This window comes from Tachypleus tridentatus, chromosome 7, assembly GCF_004210375.1.
Source record: "Tachypleus tridentatus isolate NWPU-2018 chromosome 7, ASM421037v1, whole genome shotgun sequence".
Classification (NCBI taxonomy): Eukaryota; Metazoa; Arthropoda; class Merostomata; order Xiphosura; family Limulidae; genus Tachypleus; species Tachypleus tridentatus.
In genome coordinates this window covers 67,432,325-67,453,058 of record NC_134831.1, presented here as the reverse complement: position 1 = coordinate 67,453,058, position 20,734 = coordinate 67,432,325, and the positions used below count along the sequence as shown (strand labels likewise).

The following is a 20,734-nucleotide window of genomic DNA, read 5'->3' as shown; positions in this document are numbered from 1 at the left end:
ATGTTTGAAATAAAATTATGTTGAAAGACTTTTTTTTTTTTTACCAAGAGAATAGATAAAGTAGCTTCCTTCTCTCTATAATTTTGTAAAATACTGATTTGAATACTTTGAAATTGAAAGATTAACTTATATGACAAGTGACACCTGACATCTAAATTAATTCATCACCATTATATGTTGTGTTTAATTCTTTTTATTCAGTTTAATATCTATTAACTATCTGTAACAGTCTGAAGACAGAGAGATATTTCTAAAGTATCTTCTCCTAGAAACGTTCAAGGCAGTATTTTAGACAGAAAATGTTAAAACCTGAACCTCGGAGGTTGAAATAGTGTGCTAGGACAAAAGAATGGGAGGTGGAAAAGATATTAAAAGGTGACAAATATGTGAGAAAAGTGTCAGTCCAAATTAGAAATACCTTACCCTCACAAGTATGGGTGAGAAATTGGTTATTTCAAAAGTGCATGTTTGTCTTCCATTTATTAAAAAAAATGTTTACAAGTTTTCCTTTTCTACATTCTACACTTCTCTCCCATTTCATATTGTAAGATACTTTTATGTTTTGAAAGTTAAGTTTACAAAAGTGTACTTGTTCATGCATGCACCATTAACTTAGCTACTTTAGTGTTTTAATTCATTTACAGGTAAGTTTAGATTGTGTATTCATCTGCTGTTATATTTATTTTTTAACAAAGAAGAGGAAGAACTGTAAAATAATTATTCTTAAATCACTTGTTCTTATGACAGTGGTCTAACATGAAATAGATTTTTTAACAATATATTGCATGTTACTTCATTGTCATCCAGTTTAATGCCATATTTGAGAAAATTGAATTTTTACACTCCATAAATCATTCCAGTACTCATTGTAAGGTGGAATAAACACTTTTGTAAGTTATTTTGTTCTGTTGATTTATTATGAAAAGGTTTTTCTGAGTTGCATTTGTTAGTGAATTAAGTATTAGTACCAATGTCCTTCCAATATCAAAATGTTCTTTGTTTTATATTTTTTATATGGTACATTTAATGGCAAATAATTTCAACATCTGTACTGAATGTAAAACAGCATGGTATAATGCTGTTTTCAAAAAAAAAAATTTTTTTTTACATTTGTTCATGCTTTGTTTATGAAGGTATTTTTGGCTATGTTTTGACAATAATGTTCTTTAGTATTCATTGTAATGTGACATATGGGGAGTCATTTGAAATAGAAATATACATATGTGCAAAAGCCAATTTTGATCATGTTACATGAAAAATAATTTTTAGAGCAAATGCTGAAATTAAGTAAAAAAAACTTTATTTAGATATAACTCCTCCTTTTTTAATCAAGAAAGATTGTAACTTTCATGTCATCCAGAAGAATTTATACATTTAATGGTTCTTTTTCCAGCTCTTGAATTCTGAAAGACTGTCATTGTTTGCAACAACTCTTAGTGTTTGCTTCCTTCTGTTTGAAGCTTTACGAACACATCTTAAATTTCAGCTGGAGGTATGCATCTTAAGTTTTAAAAGATTAATTATGCGTATTAAATATCTGAAGCTTAAAAGTTACTGAAGGTCACAAGCTCACAATAAGTGAATTAAAAATGTCTTAAGTTTTAAATATGACGATAGTAGTAGTTCATCTTTTTTAAGCAAAATATTCAAATTTCTCATATAGTTTTTTAGTTAAAATGAATTTCTTTCCAATTAAACTCTGATCCAATACATGCATGGTTCTTGCTGGATGTTTTAGTGAATGTATAGCACATCATGAAGAATAAACTTTCTACAAGTTATTTTTTAAAATCAAAAATGCCATAGAACAAGTTGTTAGTTGTTAGTTATATGTAAATATCATTTTATAAGGATAGGGAGTAATTAGTGATAGTTATATACTGTCGTTTCAAGTAAAATATCTTTATGAAAGTTTGCCTTATGAAAATACAAGTAATTCAGCCAAAAAAAACACTAAAAGATTAAAGAAAGTTTAAACATTAGAAATAAAATACATTTTTAGACTTTAGTATTGATGAATAATTGTTTGGAAATAACAGTGAAGTTCCAACCCTTGACAATAACAATGAAACCAAAGTATGTTGAAACAGTACTATAAAATGTGTAGTCTCAGCATCATCAGGTCATTAGGGTGGTTGACTTGCAATATAAGGGACTCAAGTTTGAATTCCTGTCCCACCAAATATGCCCTTTCATCCATGGGGGTGTCATTATAATATGGCAACCAATCTCATTATTCATTGGTAAAAGAGCAGCCCAAGAGTTGGCAGTTGGTGATGACTAAATACTTGACTTCTCTGTAGTCTTACACTGATAAGTTAGGGACAGCTAGTGCAGATAACCTTTGTATAGCTCTGAGTTAAGTTTAAAACAAGCTTTGTTTAATTTAACTTAGTTTAGTACAGTTGTAAATGAAAACATTGCAAGAATTACATGAAAGACTGATTTGGTCAAAGAATTTAATGGTATGCTGATTTAAGAGAACAATTATATTTATTTTCATAAGTATCAACTTAAACTGAAAGTGAGAAAAATGTTCATGAAAAGAATAAGTAACATTTCCTTAGAATAAGTGCAGGTGTAGTAATGTTAAGATACTTTAAATTTAGTATTGAAGGAAACCGTAAGTACTGTTCAGAAATTTTCATATCAGTAAAATTTGTTTTCTATAAATGTCATAGTACATTACCTATATATCATTTTTGAAACTTCAACTCTAGTAAACAATGAAGTTCCTGGTTTTGAACTCTTTAGCAATACTGCAGCAGTACACTGGAAGATCTTACGCAGTCTACAAAGTGGTTTAAAAAATTGTTTTAAGATACAATTATTGTATTATAGTCTCAGTTTAAGAGTATTTTTAAATGTTAATATTATGTGCTATGTGAAATGTTGGAATCAGGACATTTTAAAAGCTGGAAACCACTGCTTACAGCATGATATATTATTGATAATAAAAAAAATATATATTAATTGTCTATCAAATGTTCAATTAAAATGAATACTTTTTTCAGAATTACCTAATGACACCAAGTAAATTTTAATTAAAAAAATATATATATTTTCATTGTATACTTGGAAAATCAGCAGAAGACATTATCATTATTAAAATATTCTTGTTTTTATATATATTTAACTTGAGAATCAACTTATTTTCATTGTAAAATAATGTTAATTGTAGATAATTTGGCATCTTTAACATTATTTGCATATAGTACAAATTTTAAATTTGTTTTGACATAATATTTTGAGATTTTGAATTAGTTGTATTTTTTTGTTTTGAAGTACTGGATGCTGTTTGTTGCTTTTTTCTTATAAATGTTTTCCTCTCAATCTAATTCTCAATTAGCATTTCTGGTTGTATACATTTTGGTTTGTTTTTAACTTTTTATAATTATTTTCAGATGTACCTGTCTCGCTTGATGGAAATAATTGTGTCTGAATCTGCTAAAATTTTTTATGAACAACGAGCACTAGCCCTAGATTCAGTTGTGCAACTATGGCGAATTCCAGGTTTGGTAACAGAACTGTATCTCAACTATGATTGTGATCTGTATTGCTCCAATTTGTTCGAAGACCTAACCAAACTTTTATCAAAGGTAATAAATATATAACAGTTTCAACTATATATTCCAAATTAATTTAAAACTGCTTTAATGATGCAGTCTTTCAGCTTTGTTTTCATGAGAAAAATTATCTAAAAATAAATGATTCAAAAGCAGGCAAACAAGCAGCAGAAATCATAATATTTCTACAAGTGACACACATATTATTTTGAAACTGTGATGTGGTAAATGTTCTCTGAATTTGATGAGAATTGTGAAAGGAATTATTCCATATTCCAAGTGTGAGAAGTTTAAGTAGAAGAACAAAAGAATATATGAGAATGAGCATTGTAGTAAGCAAATAATACTCAGTGTCAAGCAGTGGCTCACAACTTGTTTTATTACAGCTATTATATTTATTGATTTCCGGCATGTGCTTGACAATAATGGGTTCTTAAACTTTCCTTCTGGGGAGCTATAAATATTTTTTATATTAACAGGGCAGTAAAAGTTGGTGTAGTTTGTGTGTAACATTTGTGAATTGCAACTGCAATTCCTTCTGTACCTTTTGTCTTGTATATCGTAAGTTTTGTTTGTATGTGAGTTCATAAAATGGTCAGCCACTTTTTTTGCCAATGTAGGTTGTTTTGTGGTTTTTCTTTATGTGCACAAGTTTATAATGACTGACAAGACTATCCTTGGATGTCAGAACAAATAACAAATATGATTTTGTGTATTGGCTATTCATTTTAAACAGATATTATGATTTTTGTCAAGGTATTTGCAGTTTTTGTACAAATATAAATGTTGGTATTGGTTGTTTTGCAATTCTTCATTCAAACATTATATTCCAAATTGCTTCTTTTCATAATTTAACAAATTGTTTTGAGCATGCTGTACTTTAGTGTTAATTGTAATAATAAATTGAAATATTTATCTTTCATCATTCATACATTCAATATACATGTTGAATGTGTCTGAATAGCCATTGTTAGTATTAAGTCTTTCAAGTTCAGGATTTTGTGTTTTCTTTGTATTTACTAAAAAACACACTCAGTTTTGTGTAATTATCCCATAGTTAATTCTCGTTTTATTGTAAAAAGGATAATGTGATCTGTAATCCAATTTTACATTGAGTATTTTTGTATGTGAAAAAGTATAGATGTATATTTTAAAATTAATAAACAACAAAGATTGTGTGATGGTTTTAAAGTGACTTACTGTTTGGTTTAAGATGTAGAGATACTTGTGACATATAAGTACTCCTTCAATACCATGATTCCTAGTTCCACATGTGTCATCATAAATTGTACACGTGCCCATGGATGAAGATCTGTCATGTAGTGCAATTGTTTAAATCCTTTTGTTTTGGTAGGTGCAAAAAAAATTGAAATCTCATTTGGATCCCATTTTTGTTCTCTAAAATAATACCTGCTGATATTCTTAGAAAGTTTAACTGTCAGTAGTTCAGTAATTGCATTTATACTTTTTCCAATGGGCTTAAAGGATATGCTGAAGTAGTTTTGTCGGAAGTAATAGATTGTATGTTGCAGCCCATCTAGAAATGTTTCCACTAGCCATGACAAGATGATTTAACAGTACAAACTATAATTTCTAAAGGTAGACTATTTTATTTATTTTATCAAGTAATCAACACAGTTTTTTTATTTTTTAATACTATTTTAAACCAGTTGAAGGTCAGTCTTGTTAGTAAGACAAACTTATCAACAGAAGGGATAAAGTTATTGAGTACTTATTTGAATGGTATCTTAGAAGGAGTGCTTTAACAATAATTTAAGCAGTTAATTTGAAATAATCACTAAATGCCAACCTAGTGTGTTAGGCATTTAGTTGAAGGTGATGTTAGATTGCTAAAGCTTGATGGGCAATCATTTGTGAAATATTCTAGAGTGACAAAATCAGTAAACAGTTGGTTTGTGTTGATTTCAAAATGCTAAAATATTAATACAATTATTTGGTAATTATTCTAGCAGTCAGAATAAAATAACTAATTATGTATTAATAAATGTGTGTTTTCTCCCACAAGTTATGTTAAGGTATTTTTAGTAATTCACATGATGGATATTCTAATTTGTTGACATTGAAGATGTTACAATTTAGATATTATTCATCACTGAAGTGCATGTATGCAAGTACCCTAATGGAAAAAGAATATTTCTTGGCTTCTGAAAACCTAAAGATTGTAGGTTTTTGTATTTTATATTCTCATTTCTTGAATGTAAAATGTATTGAAGAGATATCAGCTTATGAGCCTCTGTTAGAATTTTTATACAGTTGTGCTATATAGCCACCTAATGTGAAAGATTTACATTTTTGAAAAGTTTAGGTTTTTCAAAAAATACAAAAATTGTCATATGTGTCCACTACACTTTGAGCAGAAAACAAAATATTCTCAGACTACGATATAGAAAAATATCATTACTGTGTTTATACGTATGATAAATAAATCTTAGTTCTAGTTCACTCAAAACGTTTTGTCATTGCTTTATCTAATATTTTTTTTACCTACAGTAAGTAAATATATTTGTGAAAACTGTAGTATAATTGCATTACAGTTAGTGATTTCTAAATAAGAAATCTGATAAATAACATTGAATTTTGTCATATTGTCATAATTTATTTATGTATAAAGATAACTTGTACTTTACTTGGCAGATCTTACATGTACATTACTAAAACATACCTGTTATTATTTGTAAACTTCTTGTGAGAGAAAGGACCATATAGTAGTACATGTACAATGCTTGAAACGTCTAAAACACATCAGGGTCATTTCATTTAATATTATAAAACACTAAATTAGTTTGATCTAAATAACAACTTAAATATGTTAGGATGGTCCACAATCAGATTATTGTTGTATTATATTATGGTTAGTGAGTAAAAAGTCTTTAAAAAATGAGATTTAGGGTTTTTGAAAAGTGGTCTTATCTATTTTCAAGTATTTATTGGAGAGGACTCGTGTTTTTGAGTTTATTTTTATTGTTTGTTACTTTTCTACTTTATAGTTGCTTTTATTTCCGTTTTATTTCATTGTTTTTTTCCAGAATGCTTTCCCTGTCTCTGGGTTATACTCCACTCACCTGCTGTCTTTGGATGCTCTCCTTACTGTCATTGACTCCATCGAAACTCATTGTCACTACCGAGTGCTTACTGAAAGACAAAGCACCAAAGATGAAGATGTGAAAGTTACTTTGGCAGCTGCTGAGCCAGGTGTGTGTGTGTATATACATCACAAACTTAAATCTCTATTCTTTTACTTGCATTATTGTAAAATTAGATAATATAGCTTGTTTGATGCTATTTAACAAATAACAATAAAGTCAGCTTAAAGAATATATTAAACTAGTTGCAAACCATTTTTCAAAATTGAGGTCTTTCCTTTGACTTGTCTGTATTGATTTTAGTTTTGAGGTTAATAAGAAATATCTATAGAAGTTCCAAATGAAGCATTAGGACAGTCATATCTTTTGAAATAGGTTTTGATTTAAGGTTATTTTAATGTAAATTAAGATGTGCAAGAACTTTAAGAAAATTATAATTTTGAAACATTTATGTGTAGTGCAAATGGAAACCGAAACTTACTTGAAACATGAGAAACCTGAAAGCTTTGGCCTCCTTGCATCAGGATACCATGTTGGACAGAAGATGCAGGAAAATGAAAAGATTTTTAGCTCTACCAAGATTTTCCCTCTTTCAAACACCCACAATAATAGAATACCCTTGATCAAACCAAATAGGATGAGTGTATCAGAGAATATTTCATCTCATGAAGAACTGATGGCTATTAAACATAAGAAAAAGGTAAGTGGTTTTAAGTAAAAAATATTCTTTTGTTTTCTAAAACATACTCCAGTTTTCTCTGATATGCCATTAAATTATCTCTTTTTGTGTTATTGATTGCACATTTAACTCTTGTAATTGATATAACAGTATTCTTGAGATCACAGTAATATGATATTAAATTGTGTTTGCAAAGTTTAAGTTTTGGAGAAATTTCAATATGTGCATTTTCAAATCTTGTGCAACTACATGAATGATGAAATATGTGAAACTCGTGAAACAAGAAGTTAGTTGAGTTACAGGAAGTACTGAAGCATTTATGTTTTATGTAAAGGATTTCATGTTTGTTTTTATTTCATCTCAGGAAAACTAAATAAATTTTTTTTTTTTTACCTTAGTAGTGTGACTTTGCCAAAACTGACTAAATGCAACTTAATAGAACTTTAAATGATGTGTGTGTCTATAACAAGAATTTGTCTATTTTTAAATGATAGTTAAAATCAAAAACCATCTGTTGGTGCATTGCTTCCAAAAACAAAATATTAGAAATGTTCTTGCCCTTGACCTGTCACTCAAATTGCTTTTTTTTCTAAGAATTTTCATATATATTTTACTTATTTAAGCATAGCTGTAGTATACTACTTGTATCAGACAATAAAACTTAATTGATAAAATCTTTAATTTCACAAATTATCACCTGTCATTAGCCAAGTGAGGATAATAGTATAATTCCAACCAGGCTAAGCATAATAGTTTCAAACATATTTCTGGAATGAAAAAAATTTTAGTTGAATTTATTAGTAAAACTGGGTTGATACTTTCCCATGAAATCAACAGTTACTCATTCTTTTAGACATCTTACTGAACGTTCATAAGATTGATGCAAATGTTATGAGAAAATTTTCAAAACAATATTCTCTCCCATACCATACATCATGGTATAAACCCCATAATTGAACTCTTAAGAATCTGAAAGAGTGTTTGACAAATGGCAATTGAAATTAGTTGCAAGTTTGTGATTTGAAAAACTAATGTTGCTTGAAGTTGAATCGGAAAGATGAAAGATGTGTCACATTCACCCAATGGCTTTCTCAAAAGAGTAATATCATTGAGAGAATTCAAGGTCATCTTGTGAGAAAATTTAGTGTTTTTTGAAGTGTTACCAGTGCAAAAGTGTAGGAGATACGCAATAGAAAAACAGTAATATATGAACTGTAATTTTACATAAATATCTAAATATTAGGTTAATATGCATTACATTTTCTTTTAAATATAACGCATTGTACATCTTTTCACTTTTTTTTTCTCTAGACTATGGTAATGGTCATGAATGCAGCTGTGCTAATGATTAACATTCAGAATGTGCAGCATACATTTTCTTCCTTATAAAGAATATCATAATCTTAAAGGTTAAGCAAATAAAACTGAAGTAATGTCATACTTAACCTGTGGATATTATTTATTTTGTATTATTAGGTAGTATAAATTAGTTGATTGAAGTAGTAAACAGTTGGAAATGAAAACTGTTTATTTTCCTTCTTTTGTTAGCTTCTAGCTACTGGGACTGAACAGTTTAACAGTAAACCCAGTAAAGGAATCAGCTTTCTACAAGAAAATGGACTCCTTAAGGATCTTCTTGATCCCATGGAAGTGGCAGATTTCCTGCGAGATAACCCTCGTTTAGATAAATGGATGATTGGACAGTACATTAGTAATAGGAAGAATCTCAAAGTTTTGGAAGCATTCATCAGGTTAGTTAATTCTCAAACTTTTAAGCTCTGGGTGATGGAAATGAAGTGAGTTATGTATATCTTAATCTTCTCATTACTTTAATGCATGCAAACATACAAATGGTAATATTTAACACATAGTATGTGGATCTGGGTGTTTGGTACAAGTGACAACTTTTTAGTGTTCCTTTCAAAATTCAGTTAACTTTATTTGAATGCATGTGAACAAAATGATGTAACAGTTTATAATTCTCATTTTTTTTAATTTCTTAATTTTAAAAAGAATTATTTAAAAAATCCTTAATCTTAATTTTCTGTTATTTGATGAGTCTGAAATTCAATTATTTTTTTATCCTATACAGAATTTTCAGAAACCAAACGAGAGGGTATAACAGTTTTCAGTCTATTTGAAAAGAAACCGTACATAATTAAAAGCAAGAAATAAAGAGTTTAATTTTTCACCTTCTAGACTTGCTAAGATATCAATAAATAAGCTCCACCTCTAACTTATCTGTCCCTTGAGATTGATTCCTATCCGACATATCCACGACCAGTGTAGTTTTGGAACATTCCATTTTAGTGACTAATAATTTTTTGTACTTCTGATATGCATATTTGAAAGTTTTACAAGTTTTTTTTTGTTTTTTTTTTCAAATACTCAAATTTGGAAGAATTAATTGGATGTTCAGAAGAATGTTTTAAAGTTTTTATCAAAGTCAAACAAGCTTGATTAGTGAATAAGTACTACAAATTCTTGTTTTACATAAATATTTGTTATAACATATTTTTATAGAACTAAAAATGTGAAAAATTAAACTTCTCACCTCCAGCCTCACAAAACATGAGTAAAATGTAGTATCTAATATTTTGGGTATCTCATCTTGGAGTGTAGAATGACACTTCTCAGTCGTGTACAGTTTATACCTGATTGACAGGAAAAATCTAATGAACTTTCACTATGAGTTTCTGGTTTTAACTTGAAAATTACTGAAACAAAAGGTACTGCAGTAAAACTATTAAATAAAAGGAAACACAAAAACTTACTGTTACCATATGTAATTTGGAGCTTAGTCATTTGTAACTGCAGTCAATGTAGAAGAAAAAAAATCATTTTATTTTATATTTTTGAACTTTTCATTTCACTATCGACTGATTTTGCAACATTTTGTGTTAGGTTGAGAAAATAACAAAATAGTGTTTTAGAGAAAAAACTTTATTCATTCAGAACAGTTTAGAGGTTAAGTAAATGAAATGTCAAAACTGTAAGATTAAAAATGTTTTTACTTTTAGTATGAAAATCGCATTTCTCTTGGACTGGCTTTTTAAAGGCATCCAAAATTCATAGCTCAATGTTTTATAAAAAAATGTCTTAAAAATTAATTTTTGAGGTCTATAGATTTTTTATGGTTATCAAATGGTTACCAAGTTTTACATGGAGTTAAATTCAGAATTAGAGTAAAAATTATCTGTAGCTTTATAGATAAGGGTTGGTCAGCTTGACCAAACAAGTGATAAGGTGAGTTATACCTTTAAAACTGTTGTTGGTTAATACTCATAATATCAGTAAGTTAATAGGTAGTATTATACATTAATGTTTCTCTATGCTAAGATACTGTTATTTGTAAGCTTTTGGCTCTCTTAATGGAGTGTCAGTCAGACAGTGGTGTACTCAATAATACAAATTAATCTGTGGTACACTGCTTTTAAAACAAGTGCTTAGGCAACATATGTGATATAACTGACATCTGATATTAAAGTTACTAACCATATAAAAATCATGTTGAATTTAAAACTAGCTGTCAAAGATTTAAGCTCTTAAGTATCGACAAATGTCGTCTGGATCATAAGATTGCATATTGTGTATTTAAAAAAAAAAAAAAAGGAACACAAATTATGAATGTACTTCAAGCTACATTAAAAAGGATTTAAACTTGATTACATTTTTATTCGTTTTTAAGACTAGGTAAGAAATTAATTATCTTTTGTAGGTCCTTCAACTTTGAAGATATTCGAATAGATGAAGCTTTAAGAATGTACCTCGAAACATTCCGTCTTCCTGGAGAGGCACCCTTAATTTCTTTATTACTGGAACATTTTGCAGAACACTGGCATGTAAGAGATGCTTTCTCTGTATGGGGAAAAAAAAAGAACTTAATTACATAGTAATCTGTTTACAAGAAACTCAGTTGATATTTTCTGTATTAAGTTTTATATTTAATCTAATAAAAGGGTATTAAAATCTCAGTAAACCTAGTTCTTACCTATTGACTGACTGTTGTATAATCTTCCAAAATTATCGTTATTTTATTCTCCAGTTAAAATATCACTTTAATTATTACATGTTCAGGCTTAACACAATAGATGTACTTTGAAGAGTAATTAGTAATTAATCTCACTGAATAGTTAAATTTAAGCAGCTTGTTATATTCTGTATTTAAAAATTATTTAGTTTTGTGTGGAAAAAAAGAAAGTCTGAGAATAAGTGTTTTCTAACTTAGATTATATAAATTAAGATATTTAAAGATTTCTTTTTAAAAGATGGAGAGTAGATTGATACTTTGAAACACACTGTGTTATTAAGAGAATATTCTATGGTCAGCTTCTTGTTTTTTACTTTAGTAAAGCAAATTCTTTGTTATAAAACATTTATGTGCATAAAAAAAATTGCTATGGAAAATAAAAATTATGTATGTATATCTATCTGTACATTATTTTTTAAAATATCATTAAATAGACCATTTAAAATTAAAGCAGTTATTGCATTTACAAAAAATTGTAACATTTGTTTTAGAAAAGCAACAGGGAACCATTTGCGAACAGTGATGCAGCATTTACCCTGGCTTATGCTATAATCATGCTCAATGTTGATCAACACAATCATAATGTCAAGAAACAGAATATTCCAATGACATCAGAAGTAAGCTTATATTTAAAGTATTATTGATTAATTTTTTTCAGTGTGTAATAATTAACAATTATATAAAGTCAAAACTTGTTTAAAAATCCACCACCATTGTGTCTAAAATCTGATGTAATGTGCATTGTGTTTTAGTCATTAAACATTTTGAGGTGGATGAAGTGGTAGAAAGGTATCTTTAAACTTGTATTGTTCATTTATTAAGGATTTTAAGAAAAACCTGAAAAATGTGAATGGGGGTCATGACTTTGATGAAGAGATGTTGGAGGATGTTTATACTGCTATCAAGTAAGCTTGTTTTATTAACCATAGATTTTACATTAATTATATTTGAATATTTATCCATGTTATGTGTAATTTTGAAGTTTCTGAGACGTGCAGCTTAAGTGATTATCTTATTAACCCTGTTGACATGGATTTATAAACCATATCACTCACATTAAAAATTTTATTGAAGTACTGTTTTATGAATTTATGTAAGCTAGTGTGAAATTGTATATTGTAATTCAAATTTTAGGATTGTGCATTAGTTAATTTTTTAATTTAGAAGTAAACATTGGAAAAATACCTAAATATTGTGTGTTTTATGTGTTATGTTCAGTACAGCATTGGTTCAGATTAGGTGTTTTTAACATCCAAAGATGAAGTCTATACTTTCTTACAAATTATGAAATCAACATACCAGTATTGACAAGTTAAACAATAAAATAAGGGCCTATCTTTTCTGCTTGCTGAAATATCACTACATTTACTGACTCAAACACTGAAGATCTCAACTTTTTCACTTTTTCCATTTTGTAAATATATATACACCTACTTCTGTCTACGATGTGTGAATAATCACAAGTGAAAGCTCAAAATGTCTCTCTAGTGGCTTTTTCAGCCTTTTAAAGTATTCAGGCAGTACACTTTTTATCCTAGATTGAAAGCAGTGAGGTAAGACTTTAGTGAGCTTGAAATTTCATATTTTTTTAGCACCCAAATGCAACTTAGTTACTAAGCTTGATAAATTTTAGTGGAATTCTGTGATATTGATATGATAATTTATGATCTTTAGTTGTTTCAGAATGTATTTACCAACATAAAATTTTGATTTGCAACCTCCATGTGCAAAATTTGATAATGCTCAGCAACCTATGGCAAGCAGCAAATGAGTACAAAATCCTATACTTCATGTTCTGTTTTATGCTTCAAGAAAAATAAGTATAAGAACTAGTTTGTAAATAGTAATATATATATATATATATGGTAACATGGTAACATGAATGCATGTGTGACACTTCATTGCAACTTGTATAATATTATCCAGTCTCACTGAAAGGTCAATATAATATAAATAATACATATAAATGTATAATGTTATAAGATTTTAACTATTTAGACTGAATATTTGCATTTTTATGTTATAATTTGTATTTATTCTCAAATTTAAAAAAGCATAATTTATATTTATATACCAATTTTTATGGGGGTTACAAGGTCAGTCAAAATGACCACACCCCTAGAGAGTTGGAATTATGAAAGTGACCAATAAAATATAAAGTTTTTTCTCTAAAAATGTTTAACTATCTGGAGGTTATATATATTTTACATGTGAAATGTGAACATTACTGATTCATAGAAGTAATTTTAAATTTAAAATCGAAATTACTTGTTGGTTGGTTGACATTTGAAAAGTTAAAAGGCATGAGAAAAACACGTTTAAAAACCTTAAAACCTAATTTCAAGAATCTGATACCTTGCCCATGGAAGCTTTGTAATGTTTAATGATATAAAAAAAAAAAAAAAATATGAAGATGCAATTATTAATATGAAAGTTAATGTGAAAACTATAACAAGCACAAAATGGTTATGATGTCAGTCAGTGGGACTGAGCCCTTGCTGAAAGAATTAATATCAACTTTTATGGCATGTTTTTAAATATTTGACTGAAAGATTTCTCTGGTACATAATTTTTAATGAAAAATGTCTCAGATTGTGTGTGTGTGTGTGTGTGTGTGTGTGTGTGTGTGTGTGTGTGTGTGTGTGTGTATTGAAGGAGTTTTTTGTGGGATGCTTAACTGAAGTTGATAACTTCTTTCTGTGTTAAATTGTGGGTAATCTGTCTGGTGTATGTTACTTTAAGAATAAACTACCAAAAGTTTCTAAATTTTAAATACTCTCATTAAGATATTTAAGACATTTCAAAGTTTATCTGGTTTTAAGTAACTGTTAAAAAAAATCCAATCTGTTAAGTAAGACATTGTCAGATAGTTAAAAAAGTAAACATTTTTTTAAGCTTAGACTTGCAGAATATGGAAATGAAAATTTTTCTAAAGAGCAAATTTCAGTGTTGGTATAAAGTTTCAGGCAACAATTTACAATATGAATATTCTGTACACCATCTTTATTGAGAGAAAGATAGATGAAACTTGTAATTATGCATTGACTTGTATCATGGAATATGTGGCTAATATTGCATTGACCTAATGCTTTTGTTTTGTAGAATAAGTTTGAAAAATGTATATATTTGAAATTTAATTTTGTAAGTAGTAGTTAATTCTAAATAATAAATGTTATTGTAATTTTAAATTTTTAATGATCCTGGATTATTAAATAATTATGCATATATGACATTTAAATTAAGTTTGTATGCTAGACATCGTAATACTTTACTTGTATTTAGTATCAACTTGTACTGTAGTGAATAAAATTGATGATATTGAAATAAAACACTTTAGTAAAAAGTTAAGTATGAGAGATTAATGTAAAACAATGTCAAGAAGTGACCTACTGATGGCCTTAAAACAGAATTTATTTTTATAATCATTAATAAGTTTAGCTCATTGAGGATGTTTTTTCTTATGTTAAAAAGTCATCATTTCTTTGTTTCTTAAAAGTGTACGACAAAAATTGTATTAAAACTTTTCTTTAGGTGTGTTCTGTGGATGTGGTTTTAAGCAGTGTTAATTTTCATTTATACAGAAGTGAAGAAATTGTTATGCCAGCAGAACAAACAGGATTGGTGAAAGAAAATTATCTTTGGAAGGTAAATGATAACTTGTTTTGATATAATTCTTTTACTTTTTTTTGTACAATGTATTTATTATTTATTGAAGAGGAATCTTTATAATACTGTTTTTCTTCAAAGAAATGTTATCTTTGATTGCTGTGTTGTATGATAAATAACCCAAGAAATAAAGATCATTTACACTCATTGTTTCCAAACTTGATACCAGTGTGTTTTAACAATATATAAATTTTTTTTTTCTTTGTAATGATTGGCAAATAATATTTTGTTATTGAACAAGTAAGATTTTCTCTATTGGTAGAAACAATCAAAACTTTTGAAGTTATATATGTGTATGTGTTGGTTATTTATAGTTTTTTAGAAACGTTAATTTCTTTTAACCCTATTTGCCTGGACATTATTTACTGCACATAATGAGGTATTAGTGGCTTACATTCAAAATTTTATTAAATTACTTTTTGTGTATGTTAACCTGTTAACATAACATACACTTGTAGCTAATAATCTATATTTTATTAATATATAAATTTTAAATTCTTAATTTTGTGTGGCAATTTTTTTTAAATCTTGAATTTTCCTTAGTGCAAGAAAGGTGGCAAATCTTGCATAGGCATTGCATATACTCTGTTTTGTTTACCACCTCTCTAATAAGCTATAAAAATTATGGTTGGTCTGAAGAATGACAGTTTTATAGTGAGTAGTTCATGTTGAATTTTGTTTAGTTAGAGTCATCAGTCATGCCACACCTACTTGTGATATCCTCTTTTTTAGGATTTGTTAATAGTTCTCTTATGTTTCTCTATTATCTACAACCAATAAAAAGCCAAGATTTGCATCTGTCAAATGACATAATGTGTAACTTTGTTTTCTGAATGAAGAATTGGTACAGGCTTTGTTCTCATGAGAAAGACAACAGCTAACCTGGGTGAATTTGTAATGGCTTTTATCACAGAGTAAGGAAGCCACAAAAACTATGATAGTTGAAGCAAATGTTCTGTATCTTTATATGTTGTTATTCTGTGTTCTTTGTTTCATTATTTAATTAAATTAACTTTGTGCATTAATACCATTAATTCAAAAAGGAGGCTTAAGTGTCACAGACAGTCAACAGCAAAAAAAAAAAACACAGAAGTAATTTATTTCTTTTTTTTTTATTGTGAAGTAACAAAAAACTTAAAAATAGGTATCTCTAAGTTATTTAAGGTTAGATTAAATAATATAATAAAAATATTTTGCAAGGCATGCATACAAGCAGCTCAGAGTAGCTCTTGGGTAAATTAACTCCATAAAGTAACTTGAGCTGCACCTACCATAAGTGATTTACAAATCATAATGGCATGAATAGTTGTTAGACGTGGTGTAAAAGGCAATTAAAAATAAAATTTAATTATAAATAGGTGTATGCTGTTATGTTTAAGACTTCTTAGGATGATAAAAAAAGTTTTGCTACATTTGAAGTTATTTTAGAAAGACAGTTCTTTTGTTCTTGTTTTATGATTATGAGGTTGGTCAAATCCACAAACATTGTATAGAATTAGGATAGAGAAAATAACAGAATATAAATTTTTACTTAAAACAAACATTTAAAGATTACACACATAAAATGAGATTTGTATTTTTAATCTTAACATAAGAACCACTTTTCACATAGACTATTCAAAACAAATAAAATGTGCAGACAAAATGTTTTTTAGTTTATTAAAAGTTCCAAGAAATATAATTTTTGTATGTAAAAGACTTGTGATGTTTACTGACTGCCAAATTAAAAGTTAGTAGTATCAAAGCTATAAAGATTGAACAAGTACAAAGAGGTGATGTGATCGGTCAAATTGATTGTCAAGCCGATGCTGTGAGAGTTAAGACATTACCAGTGTTGTAACTGCTTTTGCATATACTCATTTGATGTTAAAATTTATTACATTTTTAGTTTGTGATCAAGAAAAATTACAACTGATCTCAAAATAGTCTGTGTTCAAACATTTACTACACATTAATGTTAATAGCACTGAAATTGAAATAGTATAGGTATAAATGCAAAAAATTTGTGTAACTCATGTTTGAAGACTTATTGAAGTTTAATATGATTTTTTTCAATAGGTACTGTTGAAAAGAGGAAATGGTAAAGATGGCTCCTTTATCCACTCTCCTAATGGTTTGTTTGATCATGACTTGTTTTCAATCATCTGGGGCCCAACTGTTGCTGCTTTATCATTTGTGTTTGACAAAAGTACAGATCTTGCCATTATACAAAAGGCAATCTCAGGGTTCCGCAAATGTGCAATGATATCTGCCCATTATGGCATGAGTGATGTGTTTGACAATCTTGTCATTTCTCTCTGTAAATTTACAACACTAATGAGCTTCTCCGAGGTATGTGCAAATTTAATGTGAAAATCACTTTGTACACAGTTTTTTTATATTCTTATCATGAGTGTTATAATACCTGGATTTTGTAACTAAGTTTTCCACTGCATATGTTTTTGTCATAACTAGTTTGCTCTGAAAATTTAAATGGATTTTTTTTCTAAAATTTGATAAACTGTTTTATGTGTTATTTAATTCATGATATAATTGTGTTGCTGTTCTGTTTAGGCTTAAATAACTACAGGGTGGCCCCTAAGTCCCTACCCATCCATATATCTTATGTATCCAGTGTATCTGTGTGGTGTCACCAGTATTCTTGCACTCATATACCCACATAATTGTCATAATATGCTCTTCAAGTGTAAATGGGCTTACATTGGCCATATTTCTCTGAAAAAAAAAAAAAGAAACAAATTTATAATACATACATAATTGAATGTAACATAATAACATATGGATGGGTAGGGACTTATGGGCCACCCTGTATGTCAAGATTTCATCAATGTATTAAAATGTTTTCAACCATGTTCTGTGACATTACAAATGGATGACGCTGAAATACTTACATACTAATAAAGTTACTGAACAGAAAGAGAAGCACATGAAAAAACAATGCACAAATTATTATATTTTGAGAAAATTGTAGCTTTTTAAAAAGCAAATTTAAAATTTGTATTTTGAGATTGATATAAAAATGTGAAACAAAGTGATAAATGCATCACGTACATCAGACTCAACAAATCTATGCAAAAGTGAAAAAACATTGTGCAGCTTTTATTTGCAGATTTCACTTAAGTAATCTTGCACGATGACAAACTTTCAATTCCAAATTATTTTTCAGCTAAAACTTGTTGAAGTAGATAAATTATTACTTTTATCTAAATTTAGGAAATTTGGTGTATTTATACATGTGACATTTGACTGTCTGGAGAGGGTTAAAACTCTAAAGTAAACTACTGTAGTGTCTTGCACAAAACTTGTGTTCCTCAGGAGATCTATTTTATGTTGTTAAAACATCAAGAAACAAAGTATAAATGTTCTTACACATGTTTAGACTCCTGAAACATTGCCAGTCAGTTTTGGAAGTAACAACAAAGCACAGCTAGCTGCTAGAACAGTTTTTAACCTAGCTCATCGCCATGGTGATATTTTGAGAGAAGGATGGAAAAATCTGCTAGATTGTATTCTTCAGTTGTATAGAGCAAAGTTGCTACCTCAAGTTATGGTTGAGGTAAGCTTAATTGTTTTAATCTAGATTAGTACTCTGATATTTTAAGGCAAGGGGAAATGTTTATTAGACTACTGCTGTTTATAGCAGAACTACTTGTAACTGGTTATTTCTTCATAGTATTTTATATAATGCATCAAGACTGTATGGAAAGAGGCTGAGTGTGCAAGGATGTGTAAAATTTGTCATGGGTTTTATTTAATATAGAAAAGTTAAGATAAATTTCATGTTGTTTGTCTTAATAGTGGTGAACACAAGTATTATGTGATTTTGTTTGTCCAGATAGAGTTAATACACTGTTTCATTTGTTTACATGAAATTAAATACTAAGTGGTTGGTTTTGTATGTAGGTGCCTTGTGTATATAGAAAAAGAATAGTACAGTGTGATCTTGTTTGGGTAGAAGTAAATGCTGTACAGTATTTTTTCATGTGTAAATAAATATATTTGCTACTTATTTCTTCTAATAGAGCTAGTTAAATGTGTTTGTATGTGTGTATACATATTCTTTTTTTAAAGCTCAGCTACGCAGTAGTTTGATAACTGTTCTCTGTTTCTACAGGGTGTTTGGAAAGTCATTGTGCAGTTTTGCCTGTTAATAAATATACAAGTGCACAATGACTTTCTGAACACCCTGTGGTAATTATAAAGAACTTTTGAAAGTCCTTGGTCACCTTAGACATATTTTTGCTAACTTGAAATAAAATTAGTTTTTGTAATAGGTAAACTAACACTTGGTTATTATATAGAGATGATAATAATTCTCTAAATGGACTCAGTGAAACATTGTATGATAATTGGATTAGTGACATACTTGTTACAAAGAACAAATATTTTTAAGCTTGTTGGATATACAAGTCTGTTCAATTTATAAATTAATTTATTTAGTTATTTTATGTTTAATGGTTATTTAATTTTTATAACAAATGTTAAACATTATTTTAAAAGCAATAGTTGTGACAGATTTTGTTACATAACTTTATATGAGTCACATGTTGTGTGTGCAGTTGAATTGTTGTAGTAGGCTTTTTTGATATTGTTGAATCATCCAAGGTTTTGTTGTTATATGTAATGTTGCTAGAAGCTTATAAGTTTTTGTCTGTTCAGTGTTATAAATATATGCATATACAGACAGGAAGTTATCTAAATTGAATAAAAATGAAGCTAGGCTGCATGCTAGTTTAACTGTAAAAGTTGATTTATAAAATGAATCTCAGTTTGTACTGTAACAACAGAGATAAAAGACTATCATTTGTTGTCTATTGTATTTTTAAAGTAATTGAACAAGCCTGTGTGGAGTTTTGATCAAAAAAGACAATTATTTAAAGCTCTGGATACAGTTGTGGAAACCTATTTGGTGATAAGTGAATTTATCACTGGTTGTACTGTGATAATAAAGGAAAGAAATAATTCATCATGTCACTTAGGTTCTTACGTAATTGAACCAGCATATGTGGACTTCTGATGGAAAAGAGAATTATATAAAGCAGTTTTAGATTGTGGTAAACACAAGTATAACAAATTTCTGTACATTTGTTGGACTTGTTTTGAAGTTATTATTTTAAAACAAGTGGATTGAGTCCTTTCTGTTTATTGTGGAAATTTATCACCAACACGTAACAGGCATCTCCTGTAAAGAATCTATACTAAAACCTGTTGATTTTTTTTTAATTCTGTATGATTCCTGTTTTATATTCACATGTACAAATTATATTTTTTTATTTTTTTGAAGGCTGAAGATTTTATTCACCCAAATCGAATTGTATCTCTCATTCGTGAAGATGTCCCTGTTATGCCAAGAGCTGAGTCTGGGATTCTGAGTTCCTTTTATTCATACATCACACTAACAGCAGACACACAGGCTCAAAGAGCTCCCAACCCAGAAGATCAGGCAGCCAAAGAATCAGCTAAGCAGTGCATTCAAGATTGTCACCCAGAGCACTTGGTCATGGAGAGCAAGTTTCTTAGAATAGATTCTTTGCAGGAACTAGTGAAAGTAAGAATGTTGGTGTTAAATTGAACAAACTTCTTGAACCTTTGCTTTCATGACTGCCTGCTGTCACAAAATATAAAAGAAAAAAGGTTTTACCATCAAAATGAATGATTTGTCTTAAAATTTATTATTATAGATTGTCTT

The 20,734-nt window shown here is 28.6% G+C and overlaps 1 protein-coding gene across 1 annotated transcript in view; it reads left to right on the top strand.

Moving 5' to 3' along the window:
- garz (Sec7 domain-containing protein garz) overlaps positions 1-20,734 on the top strand; it is a 64,627-nt gene that overhangs the window by 26,004 nt on the left and 17,889 nt on the right. The window contains 12 exon segments of the mRNA XM_076516729.1: positions 1,394-1,492; positions 3,405-3,599; positions 6,614-6,779; positions 7,129-7,370; positions 8,898-9,100; positions 11,068-11,191; positions 11,871-11,996; positions 12,202-12,284; positions 14,961-15,024; positions 17,104-17,376; positions 18,425-18,601; positions 20,330-20,593. Coding sequence (XP_076372844.1) covers positions 1,394-1,492; positions 3,405-3,599; positions 6,614-6,779; positions 7,129-7,370; positions 8,898-9,100; positions 11,068-11,191; positions 11,871-11,996; positions 12,202-12,284; positions 14,961-15,024; positions 17,104-17,376; positions 18,425-18,601; positions 20,330-20,593 — 2,016 coding nt within the window.